Genomic DNA, 18,744 nt, shown 5'->3' on the forward strand with positions numbered 1-18,744 from the left:
CAAGTTGAGTGAGTCCCTGTTTTGAAGTTCATAGGTGGTGGCAATATGTATACCACACTGGGGTGAGATCCCCTGTATCTATGTCCAGAGCAGGTGTGAGTGGCTCCATTTCAATCTTTCACACATGTGGGCTCCCCCATTTCTAGGTTAACAGGAGACAGGTTACCGTGGGGGTGCTAGGAACCCACAGTCTAGCAGGGGGTCTCACATAGGTGGGGTTCCTGAGCCTCTGTTTGTAAGGGTCCACCTGGAAGGGTGAGCAGCACTTTCCGCCCCTGCTGGTGTGGAACAGGACTGCAGGGTGTGAGCAGCAGAGTCATCTCAATGTGGGGCAAGCTCTGTGCACCCTTCAAGGTGGTTCCTGAGCCTCCCAGACCCCCACCTAGGCCTCCTCAGCCAAAGCCACCTAAGCTCAACTCAGCAATTAGCAGAAGCAGCGTGCATGGGAAGGCCAGGCAGACGGATGAGGGGAGGCAGGCAAAATACCTCCCCCACCCCAGTCCTTCTTTCTGCAGACTCTTGCTCCCAATTCAAATTCAAGCCTGCAAAGATAACCCACAGTAACAGCTGGATCATTGCACTGGCAATAGAACAGCAGCAGAGGCAGCTGCAAAAACTGTTACTCTGGCACTTCTTGTGCCCTGTAAATGCAATTCTACAAAAAGCCACCACAAACCTCCCGCTCTCTCTCTCTCTTACACACACACACACACACACACACACACACAAACTCATGGACATGCTGACAAGTATCAGAGAGGTAGCGGTGTTAGTCTGCATCTTCGAGAACAAGAAGTCCTGTGGCACCTTATAGACTAACAGATATTTTGGAGCATAAGCTTTTGTGGCAAAGACCCGCTTCATCCGCATCTGATCAAGCAGGTCTTTGCCCACGAAAGCTTATGCTCCAAAATATCTGTCAGTCTACAAAGTGCCACAGCACTTCTTGTTGTTCTCATGTACCTGCTGACATTCACACACAAAGATGAGTGCGCAATCCCTTACACACAGACACAAGCACACCTACTGACACAAGCCTTTACACATACAAAATCCCCCATGCCCACAAACACACAGTCACACACATTCACCGTCAGTCAGATGCACAGGGTCACACAAACACGTGAAAAGGGGGCCTTCAGACTCATTCTTGGGAGTGAGAGGAGATTCAATCACATGCACGATTCCCCCAACCTCTTCTGCTGCAGTACATCACAAAGTGCTTGCAACACCCCACCGTTCTCCTCTGAATTAATATGCAAGGGCCATAACTGTTGCTATTAAACAAGTGCAAAATGCGAAACCACTAAAGCACCAGTCTGCCTAGGTCACAAGAGACCTTAACCTTCAGTAACTAACAAACTTGCAGCCCCACGTTGGCCACTATGTGGGAAAGGGGGTCACTAGCCTGGGCTGCAGGAACATGCAATGAGTTGATTCAGCTGAGTGCTAACCCAGGTTGGATCAGCCCAGGTTTCCCTGTGGCCCCTGCCCCAATACAGAGGACATCACCTCCCTAGAGCTGCTCAGCCCTGCCTGTATATATGCCATCTTCTCTAGTAGCCCGTTGCACAGCCCAAGTACAGCGTCAGTCTCCTCTTTGCTGTCCAAAGCAAGGAAAGCAACATAACACATGCACTGGATGAGCACTGACCATTCCCCCTTGCTGCTCCCTGCTGTCAGCACCTTCCCCAGCATTTCCCTAGCACTGCGAGGAGGCAGGGGAAGCACTTTGTCTGTTACTCTGGTATTCCAGGTGGGCTTCGCCCTGGGCTCTGGGCCATGGTGTGCTCTACCCACCTGTCTCACCCATTGGATTCCCATCTGTTGCATAGCTCGGGGTGAATTTCCCCCACTTTGGCAGCAAGAGCTGCACCCCAAGCTCAGCATGTCCAGCTCTTAGAGCAGCTGGCGAGGCACTGAGCCCCAGCCTCACAGCCTGCAGCCAGAACCACCAGCCCCACTGGTGGCCAGTGACATGGGGCAGAGAACCAGACACAGCTAGGGCCCGCTGCCCTTCTCCAGGGCTGCAGAGAGCAGCTGGGGCTGGACCCTGGTGGCAACAGTGCCCCCGGCACTCTGGGCAGCTGGAACCCTGAGGAGACACCCTTTCCGGTGGGGTGGCTGGTGCTGCCACCCTGAGGAGCCAGCAGGGCTGTGGAGGCTGCCAATGGGAGCTCCCACTGGACAGAAGGCTCTGTGCAGGCTGGCAAAGGTGGATGGAGGGGAGAAGTGGGGAGGCTCTTGGAGGGTAGGCAGGGCCCCAGGGAAGCTCTGTAAACCTGGGCTGGGGCTCAGCCGGCTGCACAGGCTGTGGGCTCAGCCAGGGGCTGAAGAAAGCTGATGCGTGGGATGCAGTGGGGATTTCCTGGCACCTACATGTGCAAGAGAGCCCATGGAACTGCCTGTCACCAATGTGTGCTACAGCAGAGAGACCAGTCAGCTTGTGTGTGTGATGGAGGGCGGGACAGGAGTCCCTGGAGCTGATGCACCGGTGAAATTTGTGTCAGACTCCATGTGGCACCCGTGGAGAGAACCCTGCCAGTAATGCCAAGAGGGAGCTCACGAGGAGTGTGCCACATACGAAAAAGAACAGCCTCAGCCAAAGCTGCTAACTCCAGGGCTTCACACTTGACAGGACTGGTCCACAGCCCCCAGCCCACATTGCTGACAGGCTGTTTCATTGGCTCTGGATTCTCAGCCCAGTGCTCACCCCAGCTTCCTTCAGCCCCTCGCTTCCTTTCCAGCCCCAGCTGTCAGTCTCAGGTGAGTGCCCAAGCATCACTTCTGTTGCTTTAAAGTAAGTTTCTAGCCCTCAGGGACGGCAGTTGAGCAATGCTTGAAAAGGTGACTCCTAAATGCCAGAAGTCAAATAAAAAGAAGCCAACTGATATTATCTTTTAAATCTCTCAGCTCTCTAGGGAGCCTGACTCACAATTTGGAAACACTCGGGTTAGCCATACTCATTACTGCGCTGCAGAATGTGCTCTAGGAAACGGACACCCAGAGTGTAGAGGGAAGGGCACGTCATTACCGAGGGAACCACCCCATTATCCTCCTTTTGCAGGGGTGCTGAATGGGAGGCATCCCAATGCTATCTTCACTGTGTTAGGGAAGCCCTGTTTTCACCTTTGCCTGGGGACCCCAGGTGGGTGTTTGGGCCTCTCTGTGCTTCCACAAGATCCCAGTGAGTGTGTGTGGACCCCAGGGTTTTGGATTCATAGTGATCACTGAATGCACAGAGGGGTCCTCCTTTTGGTGCTCACTGGTGAAAGGGGCTACAGGTAAGCGTGGGTCTCAAAGCCTCACGTGACCTCCAGAAGGGCCCTTCCATGCTGGCATTTCACTGGATTGTGAGCACTAAGTCACATGCCGAGCCAACAGTAACAGGAAGCTCTGCCCTTTCATGCCCTTCTGGCTGAGAGTCCTGGATCCCACCCTGCCCATTTACAACCCTGGGGGCTGCTCTGCCTGGCTCTCCACCTGCTGTCCAGCAGCAGCACACTCCTCTCAGCTCAGTAATTAGAAGCAGAAGCATCCATGGTAACACTGGATGGATGGCGGGCTGGGGTCATTATTGCATCCCTGGCTGCTTGGGCTCCCATCTCCCACTCAGCTCTTACTCCCATGCCACACTCAGACTCAAACAAAACCCTGGAGTTCACAGATGGCTCGTGGCAACTGAGCAACAACAGGATGTACAGCAGGGGAGTCTGTGAGAATTGTTCTTCTGTTTCACTCAGGGCACAGTTCCACACACAGCACAATAAGGCATCAAATGTCTGTCTCATACACACGCACACATATATACACATTCATACACATAAATGAAAGCTACGCACAGAGATACCAACCTCTCACAGATGCACGGTGTTTATATTTGAGTCTGTGTTATCCCCGGAATCTCACTTGCACATTCACATGCAAAGTATGTTCATTTCCTTTTGTATTACTGATCTCTACTGAGATCCTTAAAAGAACATGCACCCATCCCATAGCTAGAAGAGATGCTCTCAGTTTCTTTTATTCTTTTTTTAATTAAGGTCCAATCACAAGTACAATTCCCTCAAACTTCTCTTGGAAGAGCTTGTTTCGTTATCCTGATTAGTATTGCTAACCCCCAGCAAGCCACAGATCTTGTTTCTAAATGCATTACAAGCAAATATGGCTATTGAATGTAAAATAAGAACCAATAATCATGCTGCAGGTTGCATTTGGCACTAGAGAACTTAATCTTTTCTGTAAGCAACTCTCAAGTTTCCCATTCAGTGGGAGTGGAAATCACTAGTCTGGGTTGGATGAACATGCAACTAGTAAATTCAGCTGAGTTCTAAACTAGCTTAGTGCAGACCCAGTTTCCCTGTGGTTCCCTCCTCCCCAGGTACAGAGGACATTTCCTCCCCAGTGCTGTTCAGACCTACCTGTATATACGCCATCTTCACTAGGTATCACATTAGTTCCCCACACAGCCCGAGCATGGCGTCTCTCTCCACTTTGCCCTCAACAACAACAAAAAAGACGTGACTTGTATATTAGATGAGCACTGTTCATTCCTTCTGCCCCTTGCTGCTCACTGCCTCGCTGTAGGGATCAGAGTTGCCTTCCCAGCATTTCTTTAGCATAGAAGTGTTGATTATTTTGTCTGTTTCTCATATGTCTTGTGTGGTTTTCTGAGTTCCCAGGCTCTCTGTGCTGCATTGGGCTGGGAGGGATGCGTTCTGTCAGCCTGTCACTTGCTGCATGATTAATTTCTCTATTTTCTTTTTACCCTGTGCTAGGCTGGTGGTGAATTTCCCCCTCTTGGGCAGCAGCTGCAGTAGTCTTCGCACTTTCAGAGATCTGGATTTGGATTCCCCTCTCTCAGGGCATCTTTCCTCAGGTTTGTTTTTCCAACTTAAATCCTGTGGATGAAGCTGAGGGAAGTGTCTCCTGCAAGCAGCATCATCCATCTGTTTGCAAGCAGATGGACAAGAGACTTTGAAACAGCAACATGTAGGAGGGTCCTTTTTGTCACAGAACAAGAAGCAAAACGTGTCTGAAATCTATTGGTGATGATTCTCCACCAGCAAACCAAAACCCTTGCTCTTATTTCAAATTATATGAGACTAGGTTAGATGTCTGTATTTGGAAAAGGAATGGTGTATTGAAGGAAACTCTTTCATTATTTGGGTACAAAGGTAGCTGATACTGAGTTTACAGAAGGATTTGCATTAAAATATGCCTAGAGAACCTGCCATGTAATCTATAGAAAATGCTGTCACAATGTGTAGTGCAAACTCTCATTTCACCCACACAAGGAAGCAGACATAAATATGAGTAGAGGGAACTGCAATGTAATGTACCTTTTGCAGCTTAAGCTTCCGAAACAACAGACACCTTAATTGGTATTTGATTTGCCAGCGTGCACCTCTCATTTCTGTTTTTATAATTAAAACTTGCATTGATTAAACCTGCACCTTTTCCCTCTAACAAAGGGGTTAGAAAAAAGTATTTCACGACAGTCGCTCTGCAAAAGGGCAATTCCACTTTTTAATATAGGGAAAGTAGTATTGTTAATCAGTAGGGCTAATGAAAAGAATTCACTAATAAATGACGAAGGCTAGTGTGTAGACTGTATGTGTTTGCATTAGGAGGTGGAGAGCAGGTTGCTTCTGAAGAATGCTAGTGTCAACGCTACAATTTCAACAGGTCTTGTGCAGAAAAGCAGAACAGCGACATCCAGAGGAGAAAATGCAAAACTTCAGAGAACTGGAAAACACTTCCCCAAACTTATTAATCGGGAGCCCCTAGCCCATATCTGGATTAAGTTGGCTTCATAACACACTGATATCATATGCTGGTAGCTAAAGTGCTAATAAAACCTCATCTCGTGCATTTAACTAACAGGTCAAGGTAGAAATGAGCATAGCTAAATACAGGTCTTATATGAGCAGTTATCTTCGTAAGCATAGTATTAGACACCAGCAACCTGAATTATTATTGCCCTACTCCCTCAAAAGTCAAGAACTGAATCAACAGGCAGGTACTAAGATGTAGAACTCATTATAACAGAAAGTCATCTAAACCATGCACTACACCTGGGTCTTAAAGAACTGGATAATTCTATGAACATTAGCTCACAAGCTAAAATAAAGATAATCAATTTTTAAACTCCACATGACCAGGATAAGAGAGAAATTTTAGCCCACCCTAATATTACATATAATGCCTTATTAGGATTTTTTTTTAACTTTCTGATGAAGGCTATTGCTGGAGGCAGGATATCAGACTTCGTGTGAACCAATGATCTCATTTACTGTGGCACAGCTGATAATTCCTGAAAAGACTATAAAACAACTTTACCCTTTAGCTCAGTGCCATTTGCTCAGGGGTCACACAAGATGATTTTTCTGTCCTATGTAAGCCATATAATTTATCTGAAATGAAAACAATATCCAACAGCGTATCAGAAATCCTTGCCTCCTTCTTGATCACTGGCAATTTCAGTATTGTCAAAAATGAAACTGCATTCAATCTCTTTTCACTCCACCTAGCATGCCCCCTAACCTTAGGGATCATAAGCTGGCTTCCTCTTGTCCTGCTGCTGAATTGGTAATCAGAAGATTGTAAAAAGAAAAGACCCCAGCAAAAAAAATCAAGTTTAGCATTAGGGGTCTGATTTTCTGCTACCTTGTATCTTGCAGCATCATTTACACCCTTCTGGTCTGGCAGTATTTGACACTTCGTACTGCCTGTGACCAAGAAACGCCATCCAGTTCTTCAAAAACTGTGCTAAATAGAGATGAGAAGAGATAGATGTGGAATAATCAATAATCATCCGTGTGCAAGACTGAGTCGCCAAACCTTACCCTGGGCCATGCTCAGGGCTTGGAAGGCAGGAAGAATTATCTGATACATAACCACACACAAGAACTAAATCAGAGCTCTTGGAGTTCTGCCCTCTGTGCCAAGAGGGGTCAGAAGCTTTGCAGTCTCCCTGGGGCCCCCACCCTGCTCCCGCTGAGACCAAGGGACAGATTTCTCAGTGCCGAGGTGGGAGCACGGTCAGTGTCTTGAAAAGAAAAGCATCTACCTTCTGCTCTCCAGCAGCAAGGGAAGCCATCCTGTGCCAGGTTCTGGGCTGCACTTCCTGAATGCCCCCTTTGCACAGTGCACAATCATGTCGGAGGGAAGCTCTAAGTGAAGTCTTCTGCCTTTGGCTCCCTGTGAAGCTCTCCAGCTACACCATTATAGGAATTTGCACCGGACCCTGGACAGACCTTTGCTACTAGAGCCATAACAACAGGCTGCAGAAATAGGCTGTTATTGTCCATGGGCCAACCAACGGCAAAAGATGCATAACACAGAAAGTAGGCCCCTGTTACAGAGCACAGCTGACTACTTAGACACAGGCATATTTTGAGACAGGGTGTAGCTCATGGAATGAGACTTAGCTCTGCCATATTAGCTACCCCATTTATCTCTCAACCCTTCTATCTATCTCACACAGTTGGAAGGGACCTTCAGAGGCCATCCAGTCCAGTCCCCCACCCTCATAACAGGGCCTATCACAATCCCTGATGGATTTTAAATCTGTTTGCTCTGATGCCTAAATGCCCTCTTCAGGGATGGAGCTCACAACCCTCAGTTTAGCAAGCTAATGCTCAAACCACTGAGCTAACCCAACGCAATTAGAGGCAAAGGGGCAGAATTATGGCCATCAGGCAGTAATGACTAGCTCATGGTCTCCTGGCTCCTACTCCAGGGCAGTTTCCTCTGTGTGTAAGGGTGTTCTGATGGGGAAGAGGATGAAGGTGATATTGTCCAAAATTTCAGCTGCCTGTAGCACATTGAAGTCATGCCTATGGGTTGATGGGACATTGAGGGACTTTGTCAAGTAGCTGACTGCAGACCTGCCCAGCACGACTGAAATGGGAAAGCGTGATTGTCAATTGTTTAGACTGCATTTTCATGGAGACAGCAGGTGGCATCCCCCTCACCCAGAACTATCACCAGGCCACATTTCAGTCTCCTGTTGAAAACTCTGGAAGAACTGGAGCTCTCCACATATATGTGCATAATCTAGAAACATAAAAAATGGACCACTACAACTCCCGGCATAATGTGAGGGGGTCTCTCAGGTAGAGCATTGCTAGAGGAGACTTCACCAATAGCATTTATATGTTAAGGGCTTGTTTCTGTTTTCACTAAAGTCAGTGGCAACATCCTCTCTGTCTACCTTGGTAATGGGCCTCAGTTTGATTAATAATTCTACTTCTTTTCCTCCTGAAGGTAGTTCCTGTTTTAGAAGCCCAATTCCCCTGTTTTAAATGTAATCACTTCTCTCTTTCTCTCACACTCCTTCAGGGCAATGCTGAGCACACAGTTAAGTTGCAGTGCATGGCACTTCTCAATTTTTACTACTTTCTTAATAGAATATTTTATTCTACAACTAACATACTTCTAAGTCTCAGCTTTTAAAAAGTCAGCCTTTGAATCACTACAATTCTTTCCATCTTGACTCACTGCCACCTTAATAGGGCTTATGCAATAAATACATAAATAGATGGATTTCTTCCATATTGCAATACAGTAAAGATTTAAATCTTTAAAATAAAGTTTTCAACTCATGAAACTAACAGGTAGTAAGTCACATTGAGCCGGAACACATGATGGTATGGAAATGTCACATCCCACATATCAGTGACCTGTATTTTCATAGTATATTTTTAAAAGAATGTACGTAGGGAGCTGGGAAAGCGATAGAGACATTTTATAGGTAAAATATGTGACAGTTGTATATTATGTAAATCTGTTGGATTAATCCTCTGGTTCTTTCTTAGGCAAAAGTTCCCTCAAGCACTTTATAGTTTATCAGTATGTAAACAGTTTGACCCCAGCTAACGGGAGAGACTCCAGGAAATCCATTAGGGCCTTTGCTATTGTTCATTTTCTGTAGAAGGTGCCCAGATACCATGAAGATGGGAAGCAATCTAAAACCCTGACACAAAGACACTTCCATTTGTTAAAAATATGCACAGGTATTTGAATTTTATAAGTACACAGTTATAGTCCAGAGAATAAACTGGCTTCTAAACAGCAGAAAACTATTTATTGCAAACACTAATTACCAGTCTGCATTTGGCCAGTACACTGATTAAAACTCAGCTCCTGCAGCATTCAGTATAAATAGCTCCATTTGATGGGATGACAACATAACCTTTAGACTCCCTGGGCTGCATGAAATGTGTCATACTGTAGATTTTATAACATGTACTCTGGACCTTCTCATGTACAGAAAGTGTGTGTGATATATACAGCCTTGAAAATCTTATATGTTTAACTTTTAAGTAAACTACATTAGTTTTCTATTTTAAAAGTTACTCCATGCGAGTGGCCATATTCCCTTCTCACTTACATTGGTGCACATCAAGAGTACCTCCAAATAAATCAGAGGTGCTATCCAAGTGTGTCTACAGTGATTTTCATGGAGAATCAGACTCATAGGAAACCAAGACTGAATATCTCTGAGTATGTCCTGGAGGCAGAATTCCCATCAGAGGCTGCGTCTACACTACAAGCTAAAATCGAATTTAAAGGAGTTAGCTCGACACTAAATGTTACTGTCTTCACTGTAAATGTCATTAGCTCAATTTAGTCTGCCCTAAAATCAACAACAAAGTGTTGATATTAATGGATGCGTATAACGTCAATGTGAAGTTTAAAATGTCAAATAAAGACTAGTGTGGAAGCACCATGTCCTTCATTCGAATATATTAGCCTCCACAAGTGTTCCCTACGTATCCCACAAAGCTACGCGTTGCACCTGGCTCCCCACTACTAGTGGGAGCCAGGCAATTGACCAGGGCTGCTGCACTGTCAGTTTCCTGGGTTCCCCAAGCTGCAAGGACCCAGGAAAATGAAGGAAACTGACAGTACTGCTGCATCTGGCTCCCAGCTCAGAATGAGGGGCTGAGGGAAGAGCAGGATAGGTTCCCACAATGCACGGCTGCAACAGTGGATGTTTGGTGATTACAGCGTGGAAGCAATATGTCGAATTTGTTGGGAGCCCAGGGGAAGTTAGGATACTCAAAATTGAATTAAAAATATGGCATTATAAAATCAATTTTTAATAAAATTGAATTTATCTTGTAGCGTAGATGTAGCCTGAATAAGGTAGTGGATGCTAAGGCTTGTATAACAACTGGTTCATTCTTTGGTGAAGTACATCTGGATCAGTGGTAGATATATTCAAAACATGTATTTAAAATGTACTGCACTACCAAACCCAAGCTAGAAACCAGTTTTTAGCCTGCTGCCGGTAAAGCAGCACATGTGAACCACAAAAGTGAGTGTCAAACTGAAAGGGGCAAAAATGAGAATTAGCAGGCAACTCCATTTGAATCTTACAAAGGGTGACTGGCAGCGCTCACTGACATAAAAGGACAGAGTAAGGGAGCAGAGTGTCAATCCAAGATAAGATGGGGTATCTTATTCTGCTTTTCCCAGCCTGAAACCTTATCATAATTACCTTACTTGAGCCTGCTGAAATTATCTGCCACTCCCATGGCTTAAAATAAGCCTCCTATCTCTAGCTATTTTTTAAAATGGCAATCCACTGGAGATGGTGCTTGCCCACTGCTCTTGGCAGCTCTAAAAGGGGCTCCATTCTGCCAAGGGGGTGGGTCTAGCTTCACTGCACCAGAGCCTGTCTCCATCTAATAATACCAACATGTTAGTTATAGCCTCTGCTGCAGAGGCTTGTTGAGTAACATGCTCTGCTGCTGGCTGGGTTTCATGAGCTGTCCCTGTGGCCTGGATATGCCAAAGTGTTTGCAGCTTCTGCTTCAAGTCAGTGTAGTTCTAAGCAATTAGATGCTGCCATTACCATATTATTATATATATGTTAATACCTGACAGCCATTAAAAGTATTTGTCTTCACAACACACCATGCAGTAGGAAATATTGTTATTCCCATTTTATACATGGGGCACTGAAGCCCAGTGATACTATGGGCAAGTCTATCCAGGCTGCAGCAGTGAGATTCCCAGCCCAAGTCAACAGAGAATGGCTGTATTCATATTGCAGCCTGGGCAACAGCTCAGGCAGTGAAGCTTGTGGAGCGAGGTGGTGTTCCAAGCTCCAGCTAGAGCTGCTGTTACAGAGGACTGTTTACACAGCTACTTCTAGCACAGTAATGAGAATCCAAGTGTCAGCCCCAACTGGGAGGCTCCCTGTCAAAGGCTGCCACAATCTATGCAGATGCAGCCTGTCTGACTTGCCCAAAGTTACCCCAAAAGCCTGGGCAAGTCAAGGAACGGAACCTGGGATTTCAAAGTGCCAGACTAATGATCTAGCTACAGTGCAATCCTCTCTTCTTCATTTCCAGCTTTGAGAATGGCCATGAAGCTGACTGAATTTCCATCAGCTCATTCTCTGGAGCAGGGAGAAGTTGATCCGGTAGCCCTCAGAATAACCAGAGGATTCAGCTCGAATCTGGAGATTCTGAGAGAAGCAGACTCCAGGATTCTGCATGAAGCCAAGGCAATCTATGCATCCACTTAGTCCTGACAAAACAGCACACTTTACACAAGCAAAGCCTTGACTTCTCTGCACTGAAACAGCAAATAGAGGTGTCAGGCTCCTTGTGATGGTGACTTTTGTGAGGTCCACTGGGAACAGAACTGAATTCAGTAGATCTGAAGTGAATGGATTTGAGCTGGCAGCCATGAAGGCAAAGGCAGCCTAGCCCACTGCCACAAGTCACCTGGCTTTCTGCTTTCTTAATTGTGCATGCTTGCAAATCTGAGATCCCATTTCCGATGCACCTTTGCGTATGCCCTGAGGATAATAACCAGCTGTTCTATTTGTTGTCTTCCTATTGTTGTTCTCTGTAGTTTTCCTCAGCAACCCTTCCTTCACCAAACCTTTCTAGTTTAATATTATCTGCTTACCCATTCCTCTTTTTGGCTGAGCCCTTTGCATCCCTCTCATCCTACTTGCCTCTCTAAAACACAGTAAAGAATTAGCTGCCAGACTGACCACTCTCCTCGTTCTCTTCATTTTGTCATCTAAAGCGCTATTCTGTTTTACCTCAGAAACAGCCTCTGCTGATGCCACATCTTCTGCAGTGTGTCTGGATTATTATCAGGCCACCTGTCAGCTCCCTAATTGGCAGTATCAGTAAAAGCTCATTTTTCTCTTTTCTTTAAGTCTCCAGATGAAGGGCTTAAATTTGATATAAAAACCTCAGATCCCCAGTGCCTGAAGTCATTTATAATGCATGTGCGTGCAGTTTATAATCACAATTTCAGTCTTCCCCACACACACATACGTTCTGTCAAGAGCAGTGATTGAAAAATGCTGGAGCCATTTGAAAACATGGCTAAAAGCACACAGCTACTCCTAAGACACGTCTCTTTAGGAATATGTTCTGTATATTGCTTTAAGTACAGACAACCAAATACTTGAGAAGGAGCATGTCCCTAAGAGCTGACCATCAATAGGAAGTTAGGCTGTGTTAGAACTCGACCTTACAAAGTCATGTTAACTAACATCACACTGGCAATGACTTACAAATAGCCAACGTGGAGAGGATCCATTGTATTTAACAGGGTGCGAGCAACTGAAACCAAAGGACTAAGCCTGAGCAGCTGGCAATATTAAACACAGCTTGCGCCCATTTATCCTGACTGTTCAGTTGATTTTAACATGTTTGTTAACATGACTCAGAGGTCACGATCTACCATCAACTAATTTTCTAGTAAAGCCTAGACTTGCATGACATGGGCTCTATCCACTTGCAAGGCCTGCCTCTACCTCTCTCCTCAAGCCATACTGCTACAATCATTTCAGTAGAAGAGTTCATGAAAATACTCCACGAATTATGAGAGGACTGCTGATGGTGCTTTCCCCAAGATGGCTCTTCCACTTTGGAACTCATTCCAGCCAAAATAGACTGAATCTGTTGATCCTGAGGAAATGTTACAGAGGCCCATGTATTCTCACAGACTTAGTTCTTCTCAACCTACTCTATGATTCATTATGTTTATGGGTGATTTATTCAAGCTGAAATGATTGAGGATATAGAACCATAGAAGAGAAACTCAGGACTAGCAAGTACCTCAAGTGGTCATCTAGTCCAATGCCCTATGCTCATGGCAGGACTAAGTACTAGGCAGTTAGATTTATGTGTCTAATTGTTGGCAAACAGTGCACAAATGCTTTTTTTCTCAGTATAAATCAAGAAAAATATGCATGTGGACAATACTGTATTATCTCACACGCTGTATTTGGACAAACCTGACCCATTTTATCATATTTTCATTTGATAAAAGTATTTCCCATTGGAAAAATCTCAAAATACTTCTCAATATTAGTGTCTCTGTGAGGTAGATAATGATTATCTCCATTTAAACACAAAGAGAAGTCCTATAAACTAACAGATTAATAAGGGCACAAGGATATCTACTTCTTTGCCCATGTTGTCTTCTGACTTAGGACTTCTCGTTGTTTTTGAAGATACAGACGAACACAGCTACCCTGCTGATATATTTAGGCTGCATCTACACTAGCAAGTTCTTTTGAAAGATTTTTCAAAAGAAAGGGGCTCTTTCAAAAGAGCCCTTGGAGCATCTACACACAAAAAGTGTGCTTTCGAAAGTAAATTGAAAGAATGTGGCGGTCCTTTCAAAATCGCTCTTCCTTTCCCATTTCAGGAAGAGCACCCCCTTTCAAAAGCTTCTTTCAAAAGAAAATATGTGTAGATGTTCCGCAGGCCCCTTCTTTCAAAAGAGCAGTCTTCATTTTCGATCTCTGGCCCGTTCTTGCAAAAGAGCAGGGCCTGCATGGATGCTCTCTTTGGAAAGAGCAGCTCACTCTTTTCTGTCGGTGGATGCACTCTTTCAAAAGAAGTCCTTTCGGAAGAGATCTTCTGGAAGAGCTTCTTTCGAAGGGTCTCTGTAGTGTAGGCATAGCCTTGGAAACAGAGATGCCAGGTTAGGGGCTCAGACCCACACACTCAAAGGTACCTAAGTCCCACTGATTTCTCCCTGGGATTTTCAGCACCCAACTACTTGTGAAGATCAGACCTCTGTCCTACCAACTGGGATTGAGACCATTCCGCAGCTTTCAGGATCAAACCTTAGGCAACTCATCCACTGTCAAACAGGAAGTCTTTGGAAGAAGTTGGGGCTTGTCTACACAGCCCTGGCCATGTGTGCAAGACGATGCAATTTGTCAAGTGCTTCATTGTGCTGCACTGCAACTGCCCCATGTAGATCTTGCTGGGACACACTAAAGAACACCAAGTTTGTGTTAAAAATGACTACACTGAAGCAGACTATGCAACTTTTAGAGCCCACTAGCAGTGTCTGTGAGAATGCAGCACATTAGCATGCTTTACAAACACACAAAGGAATTGACTATCAGTGTTCTAACCTCGAGCACCCATGGAAAAAAATTAGTAGGTGCTTAGCACCACAAGCAGCCAGACTCCTCCTCTGCTCCATCAGGGCCTCTTGCCCCTTGACAGCATGGTAGATCAACTCTTCCCCAGCCGTCCCAGGCCTTCCTGCCTGTTGCAGATCAGCTGTACCAATGCTGAAGGAGGGAGGAAGGGAGGGAGGGAGAGAGAGAAGCGGGAATGGGGTGCCTCAGGACAGGGGCAGAACTGGGTTGGAAGAGGTGGCAAAGCAGGGCTGGGAGCAGAGTGGTGGCAAAGCTGTTGGGTGCAGAGTTAAAGTAAGGGCAGAGGCTGAGCACCCCAGGGAGAATCGCAAGCTAGAGCCTCTGATACTACATTAAAGGGAACTAGGTACCTTTAAGAACAGTATTTCCCTCCCTCAGAGAGCATCATGAGGATAAATACATTAGAGTGGGGATTCCCAGCTTATGGGTCAGGACCCAAACATGGGTCGCAGTTAGATTTATTAAGGGTTGCCAGCAGCTCGGAGCTGCAAGTGATTCTTACAGGAGCCACTTGCAGCTGCTTAATGCTGCCACATTCAGCAGCTCTATCAATAGAGAAGCAGTTATGCATTACAAAGAGAGCTTCTCCATCTTTGACATTTGTAGCCATCCCAGGCAAGCCACTTACTAGACTCTTGCAGTAAGTAATTTTGACCCCCTTCTCCCTTCACCTCTTCTGTCCCCCGCTTTTGTTCTACACAGCTGTCAGTTTTCAGTTTTTGTTTGTATCTCCCCCAGCCCTTGAGTGTGACTCCCTCCAGCCCAAGTGTGACCCTCCCAGCCTCTGATTGCGACTCCCCAGCCCCTGAGTGTGATCCCCCCAACCACCTAGCCTCTGAACGAGACCCTCCCAGTCCACCAGCCTCCACATGTGACTCCCCCAAGCCTCTCCAACCTCTGAGTGTGGGGTTTAAGCTGCGGATGTGCGGTGGGGGGTGGCAGTGGTTTGAGGATGAGGTTTCTTTCCCCCACCACAACTCAGATCAAGTATAATAATAACATAATAAACAACTATAATAAACAAAGTGTTATTATTTTATTATTATTTTCCCTTTTTTTATGAAATAACTACTGTGAATATATAAACATGAGGGGGAGCAATTTTATATTCTTGCCTCCGGCACAAAATTGGCTAGTTACAGCACTGCTCCCCCTCTGCCGTTTTTGAATTGCCTTAGGTCACCAAGTCTTCCTGAATTGTCAAAATGAGTCCCCGTCTGGAAAAGGTTGGGAACTGCCGCGTTAGAGTGTAATAGCGCTTTGAGATCTAGATGTGAAACTGCTCTATAAGGGACAGGTATGATTCATTTACCCTCATTAAAGAAAGAACAGACCTGCCCTCACTGGTTTGGCTTAAGATCATCTATTTAAGGGCTGGTGGACTAACAGTAAAGTATGAAGAAGTTTTGGTGACATATTACAGACTTAGTGCTGACTCATTTTAGCACAATATTTCTGTCCCCTAAAATAGATGAAAAATATTCCTTGCAATACTGTCAAATTCTGATTTAATAGGAATGAATGGGAATTAAACAGTCTTTCAATAATTCCCCTCTCATTTATAAGATCACAGAAAATTATTATTATTAAAACAGACTCCAAAAGAGGAACAGAAGAGAAATTAATTAGCGTCTACAGATTTTCTGGACTCCAGCAGTGACCTAAAAATACCGGGTAACAAACTGGCAGGGTCCTGTTCCTGCTCTTCTCCCTCTCTCTCTATGGAGCAATTGCTTTATTATATGGAAAATCATGCAAAATATTTAACTATAATTTTTTTAAAAAACCAGTGCAGCAAGGCCTTTATAATTGGACCCCTGGACTGCACAGTGATGAAAGAGGAAAATTTGTCAAAAGATATTACAAGGTGAAGAATATTGAAAAGAAATTTTAATGAGAAAATCTTTTAATGATTGCCAAAGCAGAAGATTTAACTCATGTTGCTCTGGAGCTTCACAAATACACCAGCTTCTGGGCATTTTATGGATTGATCAGTTGCCAACACTAAATCATTCTCATATTGGAGATGTGCACAAGTTTCCCTTAAAAATACAGAGATGCTAAGAAGCAAGAGTAATTTATTATAAAATATATTTATTATCTCATGTCTTCCTAGTACTCTGTTACTACTCTCAATATCATCCTACCAAACAGGTGCACAAAATAAGATAAACAAACTGTGTTTCAAAGACAGAAATTTTATTGTATAATATTGTGTTCCAGTACATCTATGACATCTCAATTGTTACTGAATATTTATCGTACTCTATTTTTCTGAAAGACTGCAATTTATTCTAGTCTGAATTACATATACACTGAGTATGCTTTTCCTTTTAGCCCCTGCTCATCATCAACAATCACGGGCTCAGTGCCCGTTAGTGTCCAGTGCCTCCCTCACTATTATCTTCCATCTTTCCCTCTCCAGTGCAGAGTGGCTTAGTTTCTGCAGACTGGCTCCACACCCATCTACTATATCATCTAGTTTTTGACCCTGCCTAGTCTTATATGGGTCTTCAGTAAATCCAGTATGTGAAATCAACTCCTGAAGTTCTTATTCAATCCTTATTCAGACAAGCATAATTACACTCAACAGGTGAGGAGGCTGTGAAGCCAGCACAACAACCAACCGTTAAAGGACATTGGCCACATCCTGTTGGAGTACAAACTTCAGTTCTTCACGCTTATGAAACTTAACTGGAGAGGGACCCAAATCAAACTCTAGGTCTGAGCAATGAACTTTTACAAGCTTCAGATCTGGACTAACAATTTGCCACCAACCCCTATCTTTATCATGACCTGACCAAAATCCCACATCCAAATATCTCCAAATTTTGGATCCAGAATTGAACTTCACAGTTGAAATTCATCTCAACTTCTAACCACAGGAACTTTTAGTCTTAGATTGAGGCAGGAGGAATCATTAGATCATCTAGTTGGAACCACAGACTTTTACCCAGGTACCTCTATAGCAAACCTAATGACTGGTGTTTGACTAAACCATGTCCCAGAAAGGCATCTAGTCTTTATCTGAAGACATGTCATAAAATCCTCTGAGCAGGACTCAAACTTCTCCTTAGGGAAGGCTGAAACACATCCTCCAAGCCCTCCCATACCCTCAAGGAAGCTCCTCCTTCCCATATCCTTCTTCGGTGAGAAATGGGCAACTACACACACACACCTCACAGGAAGAAGACAGTTAACATTATTAGTAAAGACCCTTTCCTGGATCTCATCATGAAGGGGACATCCAACAACCTTGCTAACAAATCACTAATGCAAATGCACTGTCTGAAATGAATACCTGATTAGACTAAATAATTTATTCAAGGGAATTAGAATTCCCACCCACCTTGCAAATGAGAAAAATACATTTAATGTATCCAGGATGCAATCATGAGTCCATGATTTTAAAGTGTACCTGAATCCATCAAAAGGTTATCAAAATATTTTGGTGGAAGAAGCCTATCCACAATGTCCCCTCTCTGCAAAGGCTCTTTTCTTGCTTTGGCCTCTGCAGATTTAGACATATATCTGAAAAAAGAAAATGCCCAACACCCTGAAAATACACAAAAAGGCCACTCTTCAGCAATAAGCACATTCCAATGCTGCATATAACTCAACCTATTTATCATGCTACTTTATGTCCGGTCTGCAAGCTTTGATTCAAACACCATATTATCCATCTGACACATACTTTCTGCTCCTCTATGCACAAGTCTGGCAAGCAGCATTCCGCTCTCTGATCTATGCATGTGCTGTAACCAAAATGACCCCTGGAGTTGGGACCAGAGTGAGGACGGAGCATGAGAAAGAGAGGCATCCCTGTTCACTTCTAATGATAACCAAGACTTGTACTCAAATAGAAGATAGCCTAAGTACTTCAACAAGCAGGCAAAAACTAGGGCTAAATAACACGTTCACAGCATTCTTTTTTGACTTCAGTAAGGTCCCTGCCCTTTTAACAAGGCCTTGGTCTCCAGAAATATCACTTCACCACCCTTGAGAGGCAGTAGGTGGGTGGTGGCACCTGGAGAGGAGGATGTAACAACAGCAAAGGACTGAACCACAAGAATGCTTTATCCAGTGAAAAATACAGGGGGAAGTTTCAGATAAGCAGAATATAGAACTTAAGTTTTCTATGAAAGTTACAGACTCAAAATACTTCAGTCATAAAGAATCCTGAATATTTGGGGGTTTTTTTCTCTCTCTGTCTTTTAGAACCTCAACAAATAAATAGTAAAATCTACATCTAGGGCAATTCTCATCCCAGTAATATGGGTGTAAATCTGGGACAA

General features: G+C 44.5%; 1 protein-coding gene across 18 annotated transcripts in view; it reads right to left on the reverse strand.

Annotated features, from left to right (window-relative positions):
- The window catches only part of ITPRIPL2 (ITPRIP like 2), a 155,973-nt gene that overhangs the window by 102,502 nt on the left and 34,727 nt on the right, over positions 1-18,744 (reverse strand). Inside the window, exon 1 of one of the 18 annotated variants that reach the window (XR_012647801.1) lies at positions 4,422-4,932. The exons of 16 other annotated variants lie outside the window; for them this stretch is intronic. Coding sequence is in view for 1 of the 2 variants with exons in the window: in XM_075011084.1 (XP_074867185.1) it covers positions 4,942-4,949 (8 nt within the window). In the remaining variant the exon portion in view is untranslated. Of the gene's footprint in view, positions 1-4,421; positions 4,950-18,744 lie in introns of those variants that run through there. One more of the 18 variants, XM_075011084.1, reaches the window with a different exon arrangement.

Source organism: Carettochelys insculpta, chromosome 16 (assembly GCF_033958435.1).
Source record: "Carettochelys insculpta isolate YL-2023 chromosome 16, ASM3395843v1, whole genome shotgun sequence".
Lineage (NCBI taxonomy): Eukaryota > Metazoa > Chordata > Testudines > Carettochelyidae > Carettochelys > Carettochelys insculpta.